The sequence below is a fragment of the Daucus carota genome, chromosome 5, assembly GCF_001625215.2.
Source record: "Daucus carota subsp. sativus chromosome 5, DH1 v3.0, whole genome shotgun sequence".
Lineage (NCBI taxonomy): Eukaryota > Viridiplantae > Streptophyta > Magnoliopsida > Apiales > Apiaceae > Daucus > Daucus carota.
Genome location: NC_030385.2, coordinates 27589946 through 27610113, shown reverse-complemented (window position 1 = coordinate 27610113; position 20168 = coordinate 27589946). Strand labels below are relative to the sequence as shown.

At 30.9% G+C, this 20168-nt stretch overlaps 1 protein-coding gene across 1 annotated transcript; it reads right to left on the bottom strand.

Annotated features, from left to right (window-relative positions):
* Positions 1-15056: 15056 nt before the first annotated feature.
* Positions 15057-19681, bottom strand: LOC135152838 (uncharacterized). Its single transcript, XM_064093957.1, has 4 exons — positions 19651-19681; positions 19353-19492; positions 15382-15531; positions 15057-15212 (listed from the first exon to the last, which is right to left on the bottom strand). Exons 1-4 carry the CDS (start codon positions 19679-19681, stop codon positions 15057-15059), a joined length of 477 nt encoding a protein of 158 aa, XP_063950027.1.
* Positions 19682-20168: the final 487 nt, after the last annotated feature.

Below are 20168 nucleotides of genomic sequence, written 5' to 3'. Positions count from 1 at the left end.
ATCACGTGCTTTCTAAAATCTTTTCTGGCTACGATCTATTAATTTTTTAGGAATTGTATTAAAAATAATAATAATAGTAAAATAACTACCTAGCCAGACATATTTTTCATACTAGCTAGGTGACTGAAATATTAGCTAGACACTAAATTATAAACCTCGCATTGACTCATTATATCCACACAAATATTTCTAATATTAATGTACATATGTGAATTAATTGTCGGTCAGCATAAACTTATTATTACACAACTACATACTTTTAAATAAAATATTCCGTACCTCACTTTACTAATTCAAAAATAAAATAATATTCCTGACGTGGTAATTAAAATAATATAATTTTATGCTTACATAACTTGTAAATTTCTCGGTTCCTACAATATGTGTTGAACACATAAAGTTTGTAAGTAGAATTTACACTATTCTTATCCTGCATTTCTAGTAATGTATATTAATATTCTTGTCCTGCATTTCTTGTTTTAGTTTTAATTAAAAACTATTTTTATAATTTACACTATTCTTGTCCATCATTTATAGTAATGTAATATTATTGATTTGTCTCGCATATTTGTGATATATCTAAGTGTTATTTTGTCTTGCAACAAATTCAATTCGTTGCAGGATAATGACAATGAGTTCAGTGCTAATTTTAGCAATGTCCAACTACATCTTTGTTTTGTATGCAATTATTATTTTTATTTGTTAGGATTTCGGTGATTGAACACCAATATTATGGAATTATTATTATACGTTATGCAGGATTTAGAAGTTCTGCTTGTTCTTCACCGATTTAGAAGAGCAGGTCAGGATAGGGAGAGAAAACGAATGTGCAGGACAAATATGGCAGCCCTTGGATGGATAAGAAATGGATGGTTGTGATTAAGTCTCTAAAGCCTCCACAAAAATCAGTCTCCATAAAACTTTTCTATATATATAGGGTATGGAACTAATTTATGTGTTTGAAAGGGCGGGTTACTTTTTGTATGTGTAGACACAGAGAAACAAAACATGCAAGCGTGAAAGCACGAATGTGGAATGTAACTCCCTGATAATCTGCCACTCAAACTTTTAACATTTTATTTTCTAAATAAAATTATTACCCCGGTCAATTGCTTTTTTATTTCCTCTTCTAGATCAGATTATTTTTTATTACCATTAGGTTATATAGATGTGAAAACAAAAAATTTAAATATATATTAATTTTTTAAAATCTTTATCTATTTTTTTTATAAACATTTTATTTTCTAAATAAATTTATTACCCCGGTCAATTGCATTTTTATTTCCTCTTCTAGATCAAATTATTTTTTATTACCATTAGGTTATATAGATGTGAAAACAAAAAATTTAAATATATATTAATTTTTTAAAATCTTTATCTATTTTTTTTATAATTACTATATTATAAAGAATTTTAAGTATGCTTCTGTTTGAATATTCAATCATAAAACTGATATCATTTTCTTCTAGTAAATATAACGATAAATTAATTTATTTTCAAAAGTTGGAAAACTAATGATTTAATAAAATACCTAATAAATAATGTTGAAATTTTAATATCTGAATATAAAATTTTAATACATTTACTTAGTTTTGTAATTTGTGTTGCTTATTATGTAATTTATTTGTGTACATGTTTTGTAAATTTTCTTCTCATGTTTTGTAATTTATATTTTATATTTAGTTATTTGTTATTTTATATTATCTATTTCAATATTCAAAAAGTTTCATATGTTCTGTATTTCATTTATATACTTGTTCTATAAATTGTGTCATGTGTTCTGTATTTTATTTATATACATATTCTGTAATTTGTCTCACATGTTCTGTATTTTGTTTATATACATGTTCTGTATTTTATTTATATATACTTGTTCAGTACTTTGTTTCATGTGTTCTATATTTTATTTATATACAGGTTCTATAATTTATTTAAATTATTTGTATTCTGTATATTCTATAGTTGTGTTATGTATTTATTGTTAATATCATTAAAATATAATATAAGAAAATACAGAACATACAAATATTTAGAAAAGAATGTACCATCACTAAAAGAATATAATATAAATCAAAGAAGAAAATTATAAATATTAAGAAATAAAGAACAAGAAAAATAGAACATAAAATAGATATTTTCATAATATACTGAGCAATAAATATATTAAAAACGAATTATATTTAAAAATATAAAAAATAAGGGATATCCAGATATTGTAGCGATAATTATAGGATATACAAATATAAACAAGTCAAAGAAAAAAAATGAAAATGCAAAAGTTACAAAATACAAAACATATGTACAGTTTTTTTCAAATTAAAATATATACGATTGAACAAAAAAATGTAGTGTTAAATAAGAAAATTATATATAACTTAATTTTAATGTTCTGTATCATTGTGTAATCTATCGATTTTGTGCTTTTATATGTTGATTTTATATTTTTGCACAAGTTCTGTAACTACAGAAATCACTAATTTGTACATAACATATTACTAATTTATATATAACATATCTCGCGAATATATATATATATATATATATATATATATATACATACATATATGCAACGTATATGACCATCATTTTCACCCAAATCGTAATAATGGACCTCTTACTACTATTACCAGACGTTTCTATGACTTGCCACCATTGTCTATCATCACCAATAGTCACATACACTTTTCATCATAACTTACAAAACTAACGACTACTACCCATCATCATACAACTTCTTTTGCGGCTTACTACCGCCAAGAACCTTCCTACGGATGAAATTGATCATCCTACGGATGAAATACAATAAACTGCATCCGGGATTTCTTTTTTTCAAGAAAGTTTATCATCTAACCGAAAGTCATGCAAGCATAACTCCGGACGTTTAGACAATAAAGCTTAAATGAATTAGAAAAGAATACCCACAATGAAAGCTCGCTCCAAAGTATCCTGAAAAGAGAAACAAACAAAACAAAACATAAATCAATATACAAGAAAATCATATATGTTATATATATATATATATATATATATATAAAAATTTAATTAATGTTAAAAAATAATAAATCTAATGAAAACAAAAAAGAAAAGAGCGTACATATTTAATAGAGTACAAATAAAAAAATAAAAAAATAAAATTAAAACTAACAAAAGAAATCTAACCAAAGGAAAATCCTTTGGTTAGACTCATAAAATTAAAATATTTAATCGAGTAATAACATAATAGACATTAAAACATAATTATATATATATATATATATATATATATATATATATATATAATTATATATATATATATATATATATATATATATATAATGACCATCACAATGGTAACACAAGCCATAAAATGACAACCAAAAAGGTACTAAAAGCCATTAAAGGCACAATAAAGTCATCAATAACCACAACAAACAATTATCTTTGATCACAACAACAAGATATTCGAGAAAAAACGTACCTATTCAAAGAGACGGGAATATCTTGATTACATATGATATTGAGTGAATAAACTTACCGAATCCAAAGAATTAAGTCCTTAAAATCGAATCAACAACCTGAGAAAGAGATGTAGTGATCGACGGAGAGGACGCGAGTATGACCGCCGTTGTAACGGAGGACGCCATCATGATAATGGGAGTGGATTAGAACTCATATCATATAAATGGATTTGCATGTATAGAATCAAAGATCGATCAACTGAGAAAGAAGGTTTTTGAATTTTTTGAGAGATGGGGTTCCTTGGCGAAGCCAAGAGGCTTTATTTTAATTCTGCCAAAACAATTTGAATGCCCATGATTCAGAAAAATCATATTTTCCCGCTCATAATATTATATCGAATTTTTTCGGTCGAACTTAATTGGTTTAAAATAAATGGTCAAAATTATTTTACCTATTTTACTTCATGATCGAATTTATTATACCATATTTAAAAAAGTACAATCTATGCAGATTTCTAGCCAACATGTATAAACCTAATAACAATTGCTTTAAATCAAAGTACAAATTAACTAATATCCACATATAAAGACACAAATGTAAATATTAAGCCAAATAACCATTACCTTTAGCTAAATAAAAAAAATATTCAAGTCATTATCAAAATATAGAGAGTTACGATCACTTTTATCACAATCCATCAACCAAAAATATAAAAGTTAATTTTTGACATCATCACTGATATAAAATATCAAGTGCAGTAGCAAAATGTCAATTCTAACAACCAACACAGTATATGGGCCTCACTTTTCTAAACTTGTAAGGGGAATAAATGGGTATCGGGGTCAAACTCCTTCAATCTCACTTGTCTCCTCCACAGCCGTTTCTTTTGGCTTTCCCGCTGGCTGACTAGGCTGTTATATCAACATGTGATTACAAAATAAAGTTTAGAGAATAAGTCATTAAAGATTATAAAAATAGAATAACTACGGAGCAAAACCTAAACATACATGATACTTATTCAACAAATTAACTAAACAATCATTCAGAATAAATTCTCGAGCAAATAAATAGCACAGTGGACAAATAAGTAATGTACCTCTACAATGACCTTGTCATCCTCCTCGCCGGGGTCTGAAAAATTGCACGTCTATAATAAGTCCTCAATAACTCATCTATCTGCACGTATGTAATGAGTCCTCAATAGCTCCTGGCATGGGTCCGGAAAAGTTGCAGTGTTAAGCTTGGCCAGCTCCTGATCTAGTACAAGTTGTGTGACCTCACGTGTAGGCAAAACACTTACCATCTAGGGATGGCAATCGGTCAGTATGGTTCGATTTTAACAAAAACCGAAACCGAACCGAATACTATTTTTCAAAACCGAACCGAATCGAAACCCGAAGTTCAAAAACCAAACCCGAACAACCGGTTTTCGGTTCGGTTCGGTTTGGTTTTAACCGAAACCGAAAATTATATAAAAAATATATTTAAAATATATGTTCATAAACAAGTCTTTTATTCAACAATTAACATATTCTCAAATTACAAAGCATGCATGATCAAATTAGCAATTACAATGATTTATAATTAAAAAAGAAGCTTCATTTTTTAAAGTATTAGTTAAGTGTTATTAATTCAGCTTATTAAAAATCTTTTATTAATTCGGTTTATTAAAAATAAATGTAGGTTAATTGCTATACACAAGAAAATAAAGCATTACATTCTAATATAAAATTGTATGGATTTTATTTTATTTATTTAGTTGAACAGAATTTTTGATAATACTTTTCCTTTTTAGAATATTATTTCATATTATATTATGTTTATTTTATTATAAAAAGATAAGTATTTAGCATTTATAAATAAATTTGTACCATATTCAATATTTCAATACGTGATGAAACATTATTAAAAAAGGATAGCAAAATTATTCTTTTTTACAGATATCTTTTAATCTTGTAATAATGACTATTTTAATGTAAATATGATATATATATATATATATATATATATATTGTATAATGGTATACGATAAATTTATAATATCGGGTTCGGTCGGGTTTCGGTTTGGTTCGGATGCGAATCGGGTTTCGGATATTCGGGTCGGTATCGGTTCGGTTGGCCTAAAAACCAAACCTGTACCAAATTCAATCGGTTTTTAAAAATAAAAACCAAACCCGAAACCAAACCATAAAAATCGGGTTCGGTAAAAACCATTCGGATCGGTTCGGTCGGATATCCGTCGGTTCGGAAAATTTTGCCATCCCTATTACCATCTGTTGTACACCGCCCAATGTATTGGACATGATCTTGTAAATACAATGAGAAACCTCCTCAACGACTTTACGCGTGCCTTCAGCAAATTTTGATGCTTCTGCTCTTCCGACAAGCTCGGACAACTTTGACAGGGATGAAGAATGACTTTCCTTTTCTGGGAGGCCTTTCTTGCAGCGTCACCAACAAATCTTGCTTCTGTTGAATGACATTTTTATCTATTTTGATATTAGGGGAAGGAGTTTAATTAGCATTTTCAGGGAAAGCAGCCTTAGCTAGAAAAGACTCCGTCTGCTTGATTTTCTCTTGCAATGTAGCATATAGGCATCAAACTTAATATTTGACATCATCGAAATACTAGCCTGACCAAGCAACAATTCAAATTTAATATTTGACAACATCAGTAAGACTAATGATGTTTCTTTTGCTCCATCTCCACATGTATTTTAGGCTAGACGCGTATGGCCTGTTCCATTGACAATGATGGTTACTTTCAATTTTTTTTTCCATACATATTAATGCCTGATCACTATATATCAATGCTATATTATATACAATTTAATATACCAAGTGTGCTTTGGACATGATATGATCGTCGAAGAGGAATCAATTTATCGGTGCTACTCTCTGCTACTTTGAATCACCTCTTGTATTTGTAGCTTGTTCAAGTAGTAGATTTTGTGTCTTATCATCTCCGGAAGCTTACGAATACATATAAATTCTTATATAAATAATTAAGGTTGATGGTGTATTGCATCCGAATACAAATGGAAGTGAGAACTTGTTACAAGTAATATAATAATCATTGAGTATTTTCAGTTGGATCGTAAGAGAAAGGCAGGTGCATCTTGTTGATGAAACCAACTTGTTTTGCTGTCATGATAATTTCATTTTTTTCCCTGCCTGTACCATTTTGCCTCGGCTGCTATTACTCCTTTCCTAAGACTATCCATCCCATCGTCCTTAGCAGTTTACCTCCTTTTCTTTGACCTCGAGTTTAACCCCTAGGATCTATAATTCATAGTTTTTTTCATCCACCTCTTGCACCTTCTCATTAAGTTGGAGGTTGTTGGTAACCTGAATTTTTCTTTATTGTTCCTCGTGAGCTTCGAGCTTTTCCTTAAAATCCATAAAAGCCTTTCCGGCCAAGTGAAGAATCTTTTGCACAATTTCTGTCTCATTGGGCACTGCATTAAACAAGTAAAAAAAAACATTAACATTAGGAGGACGCAACAGCAACCGAAAACAAAGCTAACATAACCCTTATAATCCCCAATCTCTAGGTTCCTGCATAACAGGAAGTAATATTAGGTGAACTTAAAACATTGTAAGCTTCTCTAACATACCTCCAATATGAATTTTAGCTTTGGAATCCATATCCATAATATTTTGATGTCGTCAAGCAACGTTGTAATGGCTCCCACCATCTTCATCCTGAGCACTTGTCTTTGTTTGCTGGTGACTGGATTGACCTCCAGCATGATAACTTCATCCTATATCATATGATTCTTTTTGGATTTCAAAGCACTTCTGTAAGGACTGTTTTCAAAGCATTTGCAAAATTCTCCGAACACCATTTCAGGTACAGAGGGGCAAGACATAACACTTCCACCAACTCTTTCCAAGTGTAGTTTCACTCTGATAATGATGGTAGCCACATTCAAACAGTAATTTCAACTGATCTTTATTCCCTTCCGGACCTCTGTTTCAATATGAGAATCAATCTTTGTGCCGTGTGCCCAAGTGGCATAAACACCAGTACCGCTCTTTTGTTTCATTATCATGTAATGCCAATAGTGATACCGGTACTCTTGATGCAACTTTGGGCGCACGACATTAAGGTTGATGCTCAATTTGAAACAGAGGCCCAGAAGGGAATAAAGATCGGGAGCAATTACTGTTTGAAGGTGGTAAACATTATTACCAGACTGAAACTGCACTTGGCAAGAGTTGGTGGAGGTTTTAAGTCTTGCCTCCTCTGTACCTGAAATGGTGTCTAGAGAATTTCACAAATGCTTTGAAAATAGTCCTTACAGAAGTGCTGTGAAAACCAAAAAAAATATGATATAGGATAGAGTTATCATGCTGGAGGTCAATCCAGTCACCAGCAAACAACAAAAGGTGCTCAGGATGAAGATGGTGGGAGCCATTACAGTGTTGCTTGACCACATCAAATTTTGTGGATATGGATTCTCAAACTAAATTCATATTGAAGGTATGGTAGAAGCTAACAATTTTTTTAAGTTCACTTAATATTACATGGTTGATGGGTAGGAAACTAGATATTTGGGATTATAGTGGTTATTTTAGCTTTGCTGCCTATTACTATTTCGCCATTTTAATGTTATGTTGTTTTTACTTGTTTAATGTAGTGCCCAATGAGGCAGAATTTGTGCAAAAGAATCTTCACTTGGATGAAAAGGCTTTTAAGCAGTTTAGGGAAAAGCTCAAAGCTCAAGAAGAACAATATAGGAAAATTCAAGAGACCACCAACCACCAGCATAATGAGAAGGTGCAAGAGGGGGAAGAAAAGAACTATGAATTGGAGATCCTAGGGGATCAGCCCGAGGTCAAAGAAAAGGAGTTACTTTCCAAGGATGATGAGATGGATAGGCTTAGGGAACGAGCAATAGGTGCCGAGGTAAAATGGTACAGGACATGCATGAAATTATCACGAAGGCAAAACAAGTTGGTTTCAACCACAAGTTGCTCCTTCCTTCCGCTTACAATCCTACCGAAAATACTAAATGATTTTTTATTACTTCTAGCAAGTTCTTAGTGCCATTTGTATTTCGATGCAATATATTATGTGGGAGAATTGTAGATTTCTAGTGACCATCACATCCATATTTTTAGATTACTATAGTTTTTAGTTCTGCATGCATGTAGTCATTTAGTTTTCTCTAATTATTTTTTATTTTGGTTCCATTGGGCATACACCATGAACTTTATTAATTTATTAATATAAGAATTTATATGTATTCGTAAGCTTCTGGAGACGATAAGACAAAAAAATCTATCACCTCAACAAGGTGCAGTAGTAACATATGTAGGTCTATATTTATATATTGGAATTGACTCCTCTTTTGGATCATATCTTGTGGTAACCAAAGCACCCTTCTTGGACCATTTGGACCCCTTCTTGGATCAAAGGGCGTCTTATCAAATTGTGTAGACATTTTTTTTTCATAAAGAAGAAAACTCCTTTCTCATTCTCAACCACCAAAGGTTTAGAGAATGTTCTACCCTCCTTGGCTTTATCGCCCTAGCACCCTTTACTGCACCAGCCTCCCTTTGAGCAAATATCTTGCCCAGAGCTACCATGGCTAAGAAAAACAATAAGAAACATTTAAAACATAATATAAGAAAAAGGAAGAATGATGGAAGAAATAAGAAGTCATGCCTACAGGCCCCAAAAGGCTTAAAATAAGCCTTTGAAAAAAAAGTTATAAGATAGGCCTGCACAAAAATGGCCACAGTCCCTTGTATGAACTTTAATTGCATTTTTGTCATCCACTGCTAGGTTGATACATGCATGAAGAAAGTTGGCTCTAAAAATTAATTCCAATCACCCCCCTCGACCTCGACCCAATACCACTATTTCTTCTATTTAAGAATAGTCTAGAGAGGTACTCGGGGTGAAAGCAAGAGATTTCCAAACTACGGTGGGTGATATGTACCCACAATTATGGTTAGAGATGTTCAAGAATTTGAACAGATAATGAAACACGACAATAATAGGAGCTAAGTGGTTTTCGCTATATTGAAAAAGGTAGCAAAATATAAACCTCCAACTACTGTTGGGCATGAGCTGGGTGGGGAAAACTCTAGCCTCCGCCAGAAGATGATAAATGAACAAGGAGGTTGAAACCTGAAGCCTGTATAAAAGGTTCCTTATGGATGTAAAGAAACCGTGACTTGGGATTGCAAGCCCCTTCGTTGGCGATCGCTGCAACTAATCTTAAACAAGTTGGCTTGGAGATCTGCTAGCTACTGGTTATACTTGGAGGGGATGTTGGTCGCTTCACAACAAAGCATGTTTAGGAATGCATTGCCAAACTTATCAAAAATGTTGTGAATGTTTACTACACTCACATGGACAATGAATTTCTTTTCCAGTGTAAGGCGAGGATCCTTGACCACTTTCATTTACTTTCCACTGTCGTAAATAGGAATATTAATCTCACTGGAAGAATTGGAGTCAGCCATATTGAGGGAGAGAGATAAAAAGAAGGTTTCCATAAAAACCATCAAAAGATTTGAGAACAGAGGAACATAGAATGCTTGAAGAATGAAAGAAGTAAGAAGAGAGGAAATGAGACCTCTTTACACCTTTTATAGAGGCAAAAATGAAAAGTGTATTTTTGCTTTTACCAGTGATTAGATTGGCTTTGAAATAATTGAAGAATTTAGGGGCATGATGTTAATATTATCCCCTCAAAGGATCTAGAAAACACTCCACGAATTCTTTAAAATAGATCCCTTTTCGAGTTCGTCATCAATGATGATTATAAAAATAATTACCAGTCAACGAATGTAAAAATAAGTTCATATTAAAAAAATAAGATTCTTGTTCAGGTCCAAAACCACACAAATTCATGTATTGCATCCTTTCAGAAGGACGAATACAAGAACGAACCCCTTATACGAGCTTTGAGCTGAACAGAATTCAGAAAAATACCCGATAGAAAACATGACTAGAGAAAAACACCTCATGTTCAGCTTATATGCACCAAACAGAGAGGGTTTTGGCGCTATCTATAAAAACTAACGAGGGACTCCCCTCCTAGACATTTTCGGCACCGAATAAGGGAGTTTTGGCCAAGAATCATCAAAACCGACAACGAACCCCACTATTCGGTTTTCAAATCGAAAAGTGGTTCAATCCTGGTTCCTGATCAAATAAGGAAATATTCATGTTCGAGATTCGCTTTCAAAATCATTTCATTTTCTTTTTTATTAAAAAGAAGGAAAATAATAATAATAATAATAATAATAATAATAATAATAATAATAATAATAATAATAATAATAATAATAATAATAATAATAATAATAATAATAATACAAATCATGAAATAATATATAAAGATAGCAACTAATATTCAATGTTCGATGCGAAGAATTCTAAACTTCTACCTTGATTTCAAAAAAAAAAAGAGAAGAAATGAATGGAAAATGATATGGGCCAATCTTAAAGAATTAAATTTAAAATTTTATTTTGAGAAATGTTGGATATTAGAAGTTGATTAAGATTTAGCTCATACTTACAGATTTGATAGTCGATTTGGGGAACTGCTGAATAGTCCGGAACCAAACTTAACCTGTATTGAAACAAATGAAACAATAAATATACGATAGATTATAACCACAAACGAAAATAACATGAATATAAAGTTAAAAATTACTTGGAGATATGTACCTAGATATTGAGATTGACACACTCAGATTGAGACCAGATATACGTAGAATTTGACATAGATCAGATATACTTACAATTTGAATCAGATATAAGTAGAAATTAATTTAGACCATATATACATAATATTGAAGTGAGAGACACGGGCGATTCAAGATTGTGATTATATAGAGTTTGAGATTGAGACAGACGGCTGCTAGACTGAAACTATGCAATTTAGGGGTTGGGCACGATGAACAACAAGTTGGTTATATATGCAAAATTTAGGGTTTTTGAAAAGACATATTTACCCTCTAAAGTACAAATGTAATACTATTCTAATTTCTATGTGAATGGTGGTCGGGAGATAAAGAGTCATCCAAATACTTTTAAATCTAGTAATAAAATCTCGGTTTTTTATATATGTTTATAAGACATTATACATGCTTTTCACGAAAAATATTTGATATCATTTACGTAGATAATTTTTAATTTTTTAACATAATTAACTTTATTAAATAATTCAAAATTTATCATATTTTCTAGCATAATACGGTAAGAATTGATTTTTGTGGCACCACCAAACTCAGGTGCCATGACATACATTCATATATATATATATAGGGATATGATCAAATAAAAACTTTTTTGAGTTACAAATTTACAAACTTTTTTTTGAATTTTTTTTTATTCTCCCGTCATGTTAATCCTTAGCTATCAAAAGTATTCATGTTAAAATTTCTCGAAAAAACATCACAATTTTTAAAAATAACGCATAAATTAATCGTACATTCAACACATTTGTAACTAGGGTTTAACATCGGGTGTAGAATACTAATTATCATTATGATAAATATATCCATAAAGATGCTTAAACTATACCTCTGGGGTTTGGGTAGGGTCTAGAAACATAAATATTAGTGATATAATACGTTTGACTTACATTGAAAAATTAGTTTATGTACTTATCCAACACAATTTTAATCGATGTTCAACAAAAAATATGTTAAAAATATGTTGAACTCAAATTATATATGTGTTGAACACATAAAGTTTGTAAGTTTGTAAGAATAATTTACACTTTTCTTCACCTGCATTTCTAGTAATGTATATTAATATTCTTGTCCTGCATTTCTTGTTTTAGTTTTAATTCAAAACTATTTTTATAATTTACACTATTCTTGTCCATCATTTCTAGTAATGTAATATTAATAATTTGTCTCGCATATTTGTGATATATCTAAGTGTTATTTTGTCTTGCAACAAATTCAATTCGTTGCAGGACAATGACAATGAGTTCAGTGCTAATTTTAGCAATGTCCAACTACATCTTTGTTTTGTATGCAATTATTATTTTTATTTGTTAGGATTTCGGTGATTGAACACCAATATTATGGAATTATTATTATACGTTATGCAAGATTTAGAAGTTCTGCTTGTTCTTCACCGATTTAGAAGTGCAGGTCAGGATAGGGAGAGAAAACGAATTTGCAGGACAAATATCTGCAGCCCTTGGATGGATAAGAAATGGATGGTTGTGATTAAGTTTCTAAAGCCTCCACAAAAATCAGTCTGCATAAAACTTTTCTATATATATATATATATATATATATATATATATATATATATATATATATATATATATATATAGGGTATGGTTCATTGAGGAACTAATTTATGTGAGTAACTGAGTAACTCGGTGTGGAGCGTTGGATTTTGAAAGCGCGGGTTACTTTTTGTATATGTAGACACAGAGAAACAAAACATGCAAGCGTGAAAGCACGAATGTGGAATGTAACTCCCTGATAATCTGCCACTCAAACAAACTTTTAAATATAGCATTTTATTTTCTAAATAAAATTATTACCCCGGTCAATTGCTTTTCTATTTCCTCCTCTAGATCAAATTATTTTTTATTACTATTAGGTTAGATAGATGTGAAAACAAAAAATTTAAATATGTATTCATTTTTTAAAATCCTTATCTATTTTTTTTATAATTACTATATTATAAAGAATTTTAAGTATGCTTCTGTTTGAATATTCAATCATAAAACTGATATCATTTTCTTCTAGTAAGAAAAATATAACGATAAATTAATTTATTTTCAAAAGTTGGAAAACTAATGATTTAATAAAATACCTAATAAATAATGTTGAAATTTTAAAATCTGAATATAAAATTTTAATACATTTACTTAGTTCTGTAATCTGTGTTGCTTATTATGTAATTTATTTGTGTACATATTTTGTAAATTTTCTTCTCATGTTTTGTAATTTATATTTTATATTTAGTTTTTTTCCTATTTTATATTATCTATTTCAATATTCAAAAAATTTCATGTGTTATGTATTTCATTTATATACTTGTTCTATAAATTGTGTCATGTTATCTGTATTTTATTTATATACATATTCTGTAATTTGTCTCACATGTTCTGTATTTTGTTTATATACATGTTCTGTATTTTATTTATATACTTGTTCAGTAATTTGTTTCATGTGTTCTATATTTTATTTATATACAGGTTCTGTAATTTATTTAAATTATTTGTATTCTGTATATTCTATAGTTGTGTTATGTATTTATTGTTAATATCATTAAAATATAATATAAGAAAATACAGAACATACAAATATTTAGAAAAGAATGACCATCACTAAAAGAATATAATATAAATCAAAGAAGAAAATTATAAATATTAAGAAATAAAGAACAAAAAAAATAGAACATAAAAAAGATATTTTCATAACATACTGAGCAATAAATATATTAAAAACAAATTATATTTCAAAATATAAAAAATAAGGGATATCGAGATATTGTAGCGATAATCATAGGATATACAAATATAAACAAGTCAAAGAAAAAAAATGAAAATGTAAAAGTTACAAAATAGAAAACATATGTACAGTTTTTTTCAAATTAAAATATATACGATTGAACAAAAAAATGTAGCGTTAAATAAGAAAATTATATATAACTTAATTTTAATGTTCTGTATTATTGTGTGATCTATCGATTTTGTGCTTTTATATGTTGATTTTATATTTTTGCACAAGTTCTGTAATTTATTTATTATATAATTTAGGTTTTTTGTTGTATTCTTTTTTAGCACATTATTACACTTTTTCTGTAACACTTTTGCAGTTATGAGAGACACTGTAGAGTGAGTATAAAACATAAGATCTAAACTTTTTCACTTAACACCTCCTCAATCACCTAGTTCTGTATTTATGACATATTTATTGATTTTAATGCTTATTGAATAGAGGAGCAGATCATAATTTGCTTCCTCCAAAAATATTAAGCAACTTATTTATTGTTTTTCTATTCACTTGATACATTATATGAAAGGTTTTATAGGAACAACCAACAAAGTTTTTCAGTTACATTTTTTTTAATAACATGAAATTGCAGACTTTACTTTACTGCTTTATTAGTTCTTTTTTGTGCTTGTTATGTTAAAACTCATGAATTAATAATATAGCTAGAAAATATCACTTTTTTTTCTTTGTGGAAGGTTAAAACATTGTGCACGGTGAAAAAATATATTTCGTAAATTTTAGTGGATCAGAGATCCGATTCGATTATCCATGATTCGAATGAACCGGATATGGATTGACTTGTAAAATATCTGACTCCTCATCCGATCCGATCCGAATCCGATAAAATTAAATAGATTAGGATATGGATTACTCTGTAGTAATTAGGTTAGGCGTGGTAACTGTCGCACGGCTCCTCTGCTTCGCGTACCAGCATAACTCATCTGCATGTAATATCTAATGGTTAAGATTAGAAGTTACTTAGTTACCAGTTACGTAACTGGTTACCCACTATATATATATATATATATATATAGTCTTACTCCAATAGAGACCTCCTTATTCTACAAACTAAAAACCAAGCTGGAATATCACTAAATCCTAAAACAAATACCACTAAATTCTTAAATAACCCCATCTCCACTTCCATCTTCACCAACCCCACCTCCACATCCGCCACTGCCACCACCTCCTTCCCCGCCTCCTCCATAACCACCACCACCTTTATGTAGCCCGCCCCCTCCAAAACCACCACTTCCATCTCCACCTCCATTATTTCTCTAACAACACAATCTCGACCTCCATCTTCACCAGCCCCATCTTGGTCGCTGCTTCAACCTCCTTCAACCCCGTTCATACTTCTTTCTCCACCTCGGCTTAACTTCAAAACGCAGCGGAGCCGCCACTATTCCGGCAACGCTCCGACCCCCTACTTCAAGCCGCCCAGACCTCCGCTACAATCATCCTTCGTCCATCTCCACCTTCAACTCCACCATCTCCACCACCGTCACCACCATCTGAATCAAAAACATCAACAGATCTGGAGATCTCGAACAAATCTGGAGTTTTTGGGCAGTTTCTGCAAGTTTTCACTAATTCCTGCAACACAGATCACTAAATCCTAAAGAAAATATCAGTAAATTGTACTAAGAATGTCACTAACTTGTATTGGTTTCTAGTTTTCATTTTAAGAGTGATTTCTATTTGATCATGAGCCTATATATATATATATATATATATATATATATATATATAGATTCCTACTCCAATAGAAACCAAATTAGCCTAAAAACTAAAATCCAGTTTTTGGACAGTTTTTTATCACTATTTTTAACTACAGAAATCACTAATTTGTACATAACATATTACTAATTTAAATATAGCATATCTCGCGAATATAAATAAATAAATATATATATATACATACATATATGCAACGTATATGACCATCATCTTCACCCAAATCGTAATAATGGACCTCTTACCACCATTACCAGACGTTTCTATGACTTGCCACCATTGTCTATCATCACCAATAGTCACATACACTTTTCATCATAACTTACAAAACTAACGACTACTACCCATCATCATACAACTTCTCTTGCGGCTTCCTACCGCCAAGAACCTTCCTACGGATGAAATTGATCATCCTACGGATGAAATACAATAAACTGCATCCGGGATTTCTTTCTTTCAAGAAAGTTTATCATCTAACCGAAAGTCATGCAAGCATAACTCCGGACATTTAGACAATAAAGCTTAAATGAATTAGAAAAGAATACCCACAAGGAAAGCTCGCTCCAAAGTATCCTGAAAAGAGAAACAAACAAAACAAAACATAAATCAATATACAAGAAAATCATATATGTTATATATATATATATATATATGTTATATATATATATATATAAATTTCATTAATGTAAAAAAATAATAAATCTAATGAAAACAAAAAAGAAAAGAGCGTACATATTTAATAGAGTACAAATAAAAAAATAAAAAAATATAATTAAAACTAACAAGAGAAATCTAACCAAAGGAAAATCCTTTGGTTAGACTCATAAAATTAAAATATTTAATCGAGTAATAACATAATAGAGATGAAAACATAATTATATATATATATATATATATATATATATATATATCAATCATATATAATGACCATCACAATGGTAACACAAGCCATAAAATGACAACCAAAAAGGTACTAAAAGCCATTAAAGGCACAATAAAGTCATCAATGACGACTCTCATAAAAGATAATAAATATTCATAAAGAGTATTTAACCTGCAAGAAATTTGAAATATCACAAATTAGCCATAATATTAGCACATGCAATATGAAACATCAAATTAAATGATAAATTAGCACAATCTAATGCTAAACATACCAAATTAGATTCTTTTCCGATTTAAAAATGTATGTATTATATAATAACAATGACATAAATAAAATAAAATGTTACATGCACCTAAAACCATGTTACAAAATTAAAACTATTAATATAGAAGATCAAGCACACACTTAACAACCCACACAATCAAGAACACCAAGAACACGATTTCAAAATAATATTACGGCCAACCATAACAAAATTACGGCAAAGACAAAAGCATGTCAAAAAAATTCGGAAAAGGGTTACAAACTCGACCTGATCTACACAATAATCCAAACAAAATTAACAAACCAGATACAAATCCAAGATTTCGATCACCTAAATTTTTTACACAACCTTAAAATCAGAAGAGCAAAAATATGAAAAGATATCTATGAAGTAGATATGCTATCGTAAAATATACAAAACAAACAAATTGGACAATAACCACAACAAACAATTATCATTGATCACAACAACAAGATATTCGAGAAAAAAACGTACCTATTCAAAGAGACGGGAATATCTTGATTACATATGATACTGAGTGAATAAACTTACCGAATCCAAAAAATTAAGTCCTTAAAATCGAATCAACAATCTGAGAAAGAGATGTAGTGATCGACGGAGAGGACGCGAGTATGACCGCCGTTGTAAATGGATTTGCATGTATAGAATCAAAGATCGATCAACTGAGAAAGAAGGTTTTTGAATTTTTTGAGAGATGGGGTTCCTTGGCGAAGCCGAGAGGCTTTATTTTAATTCTGCCAAAACAATTTGAATGCCCATGATTCCGAAAATTAACATTTTCCCGCTCATAATATTATATCGAATTTTTTCGATCGAATTTAATTGGTTGAAAATAAATGGTCAAAATTATTTTACCTATTTTATGTCATGATCGAATTTATTATACCATATTTAAAAAAGTACAATCTATGCAGATTTCTAGCCAACATGTATAAACCTAATAACAATTGCTTTAAATCAAAATACAAATTAACTAATATCCACATATAAAGACACAAATGTAAATATCGAGCCAAATAACCATTAACCTTAGCTAAATAAAAAAAATATTCAAGTCATTACCAAAATATAGAGTTACGATCACTTTTATCACAATCCATCAACTAAAAATATAAAAGTTAATTTTTGACATCATCACTGATCTAAAATATCAAGTGCAGTAGCAAAATGTCAATTCTAACAACCAACACAGTATATGGGCCTCACTTTTCTAAACTTGTAAGGGGAATAAATGGGTATCGGGGTCAAACTCCTTCAATCTCACTTGTCTCCTCCACAGCAGTTTCTTTTGGCTTTCCCGCTGGCTGACTAGGCTGTTATATCAACATGAGATTACAAAATAAAGTTTAGAGAATAAGTCATTAAAGATTATAAGAATAGAATAACTACGGAGCAAAACCTAAACATACATGATACTTAATTAACAAATTAACTAAACAATCATTCAGAATAAATTCTCGAGCAAATAAATAGCACAATGGACAAATAAGTAATGTACCTCTACAATGACTTTGTCATCGTCCTGGCCGGGGTCTGAAAAATTGCACGTCTGTAATAAGTCCTCAATAACTCATCTATCTGCACGTATGTAATGAGGCCTTTCTTGCAGCGTCACCAACAAATCTTGCTTCTATTGAATGGCATTTTTATCTATTTTGATATTAGGGGAAGGAGTTTAATTAGCATTTTCAGGGAAAGCAGCCTTAGCTAGAAAAGACTTCGTCTGCTTGATTTTCTCTTGCAATGTAGCATATAGGCATCAAACTTAATATTTGATATCATCGAAATACTAGCCTGACCAAGCAACAATTCAAATTTAATATTTGACAACATCAGTAAGACTAATGATGTTTCTTTTGCTCCATCTCCACATGTATTATAGGCTAGACGCGTATATATGGCCTGTTCCATTGACAATGATGGTTACTTTCAATTTTTTTCCATACATATTAATGCCTGATCACTATATATCAATGCTATATTATATACAATTTAATATACCAAGGGTGCTTTGGACACGATATGATCGTCGAAGAGGAATCAAATCCTGTATATTAATATAGACCCTGTGTTACCGGTGCTACTCTCTGCTACTTTGAACCACCTCTTGTATTTGTAGCTTGTTCAAGTAGTAGATTTTGTGTCTTATCATCTCCGGAAGCTTACAAATACATATAAAATCTTATATAAATAATTAAGGTTGATGGTGTATTGCATCCGAATACCAATGGAAGTGAGAACTTGTTACAAGTAATATAATAATCATTGAGTATTTTCAGTTCGATTGTAAGAGAAAGACAGGTGCATCTTGTTGATGAAACCAACTTGTTTTGTTGTCATGATAATTTCATTTTTTTCCCTGCCTGTACCATTTTGCCTCGGCTGCTATTACTCCTTTCCTAAGCCTATCCATCTCATCGTCCTTAGCAGTTTACCTCCTTTTCTTTGACCTCGAGTTTAACCCCTAGGATCTAATAATTCATAGTTTTTTTCATCCACCTCTTGCACCTTCTCATTAAGTTGGAGGTTGTTGGTAACCTGAATTTTTCTATATTGTTCCTCGTGAGCTTCAAGCTTTTCCTTAAAATCCTTAAAAGCCTTTCCAGCCAAGTGAAGAATCTTTTGCACAATTTTTGTCTCATTGGGCACTGCATTAAACAAGTAAAAAAAACATTATCATTAGGAGGACGCAACAGCAACCGAAAACAAAGCTAACATAACCCTTGTAATCCCCAATCTCTAGGTTCCTGCCTAACAGGAAGTAATATTAGGTGAACTTAAAACATTGTAAGCTTCTCTAACATACCTCCAATATGAATTTTAGCTTTGGAATCCATATCCATAATATTTTGATGTCGTCAAGCAACGTTGTAATGGCTCCCACCATCTTCATCCTGAGCACTTGTCTTTGTTTGCTGGTGACTGGATTGACCTCCAGCATGATAACTTCATCCTATATCATATGATTCTTTTTGGATTTCAAAGCACTTATGTAAGGACTGTTTTCAAAGCATTTGCAAAATTCTCCGAACACCATTTCTGGTACAGAGGGGCAAGACATTACACTTCCACCAACTCTTTCCAAGTGTAGTTTCACTCCGATAATGATGGTAGCCACCTTCAAACAGTAATTTCAACTAATCTTTATTCCCTTCCGGACCTCTGTTTCAAAATGAGAATCAATCTTTGTGCCGTGTGCCCAAGTGGCATAAACACCAGTACCGCTCTTTTGTTTCATTATCATGTAATGTCAATAGTGATACCGGTACTCTTGATGCAACTTTGGGCGCATGACATTAAGGTTGATGCTCAATTTGAAACAGA

Excerpts from the sequence above, each read along its gene's own strand:
- LOC135152838 (XM_064093957.1), bottom strand. The coding sequence starts at position 19,681 with ATGGATTCCAAAGCTAAAATTCATATTGGAG. Across the intron at positions 15,532-19,352 it reads ACCTCCAACTTAATGAGAAG|GAATTAGTGAAAACTTGCAG; the intron begins GTGCAAGAGGTG and ends TCTGTGTTGCAG. Across the intron at positions 15,213-15,381 it reads GAAGGATGATTGTAGCGGAG|AGAAATAATGGAGGTGGAGA; the intron begins GTCTGGGCGGCT and ends TTGTGTTGTTAG.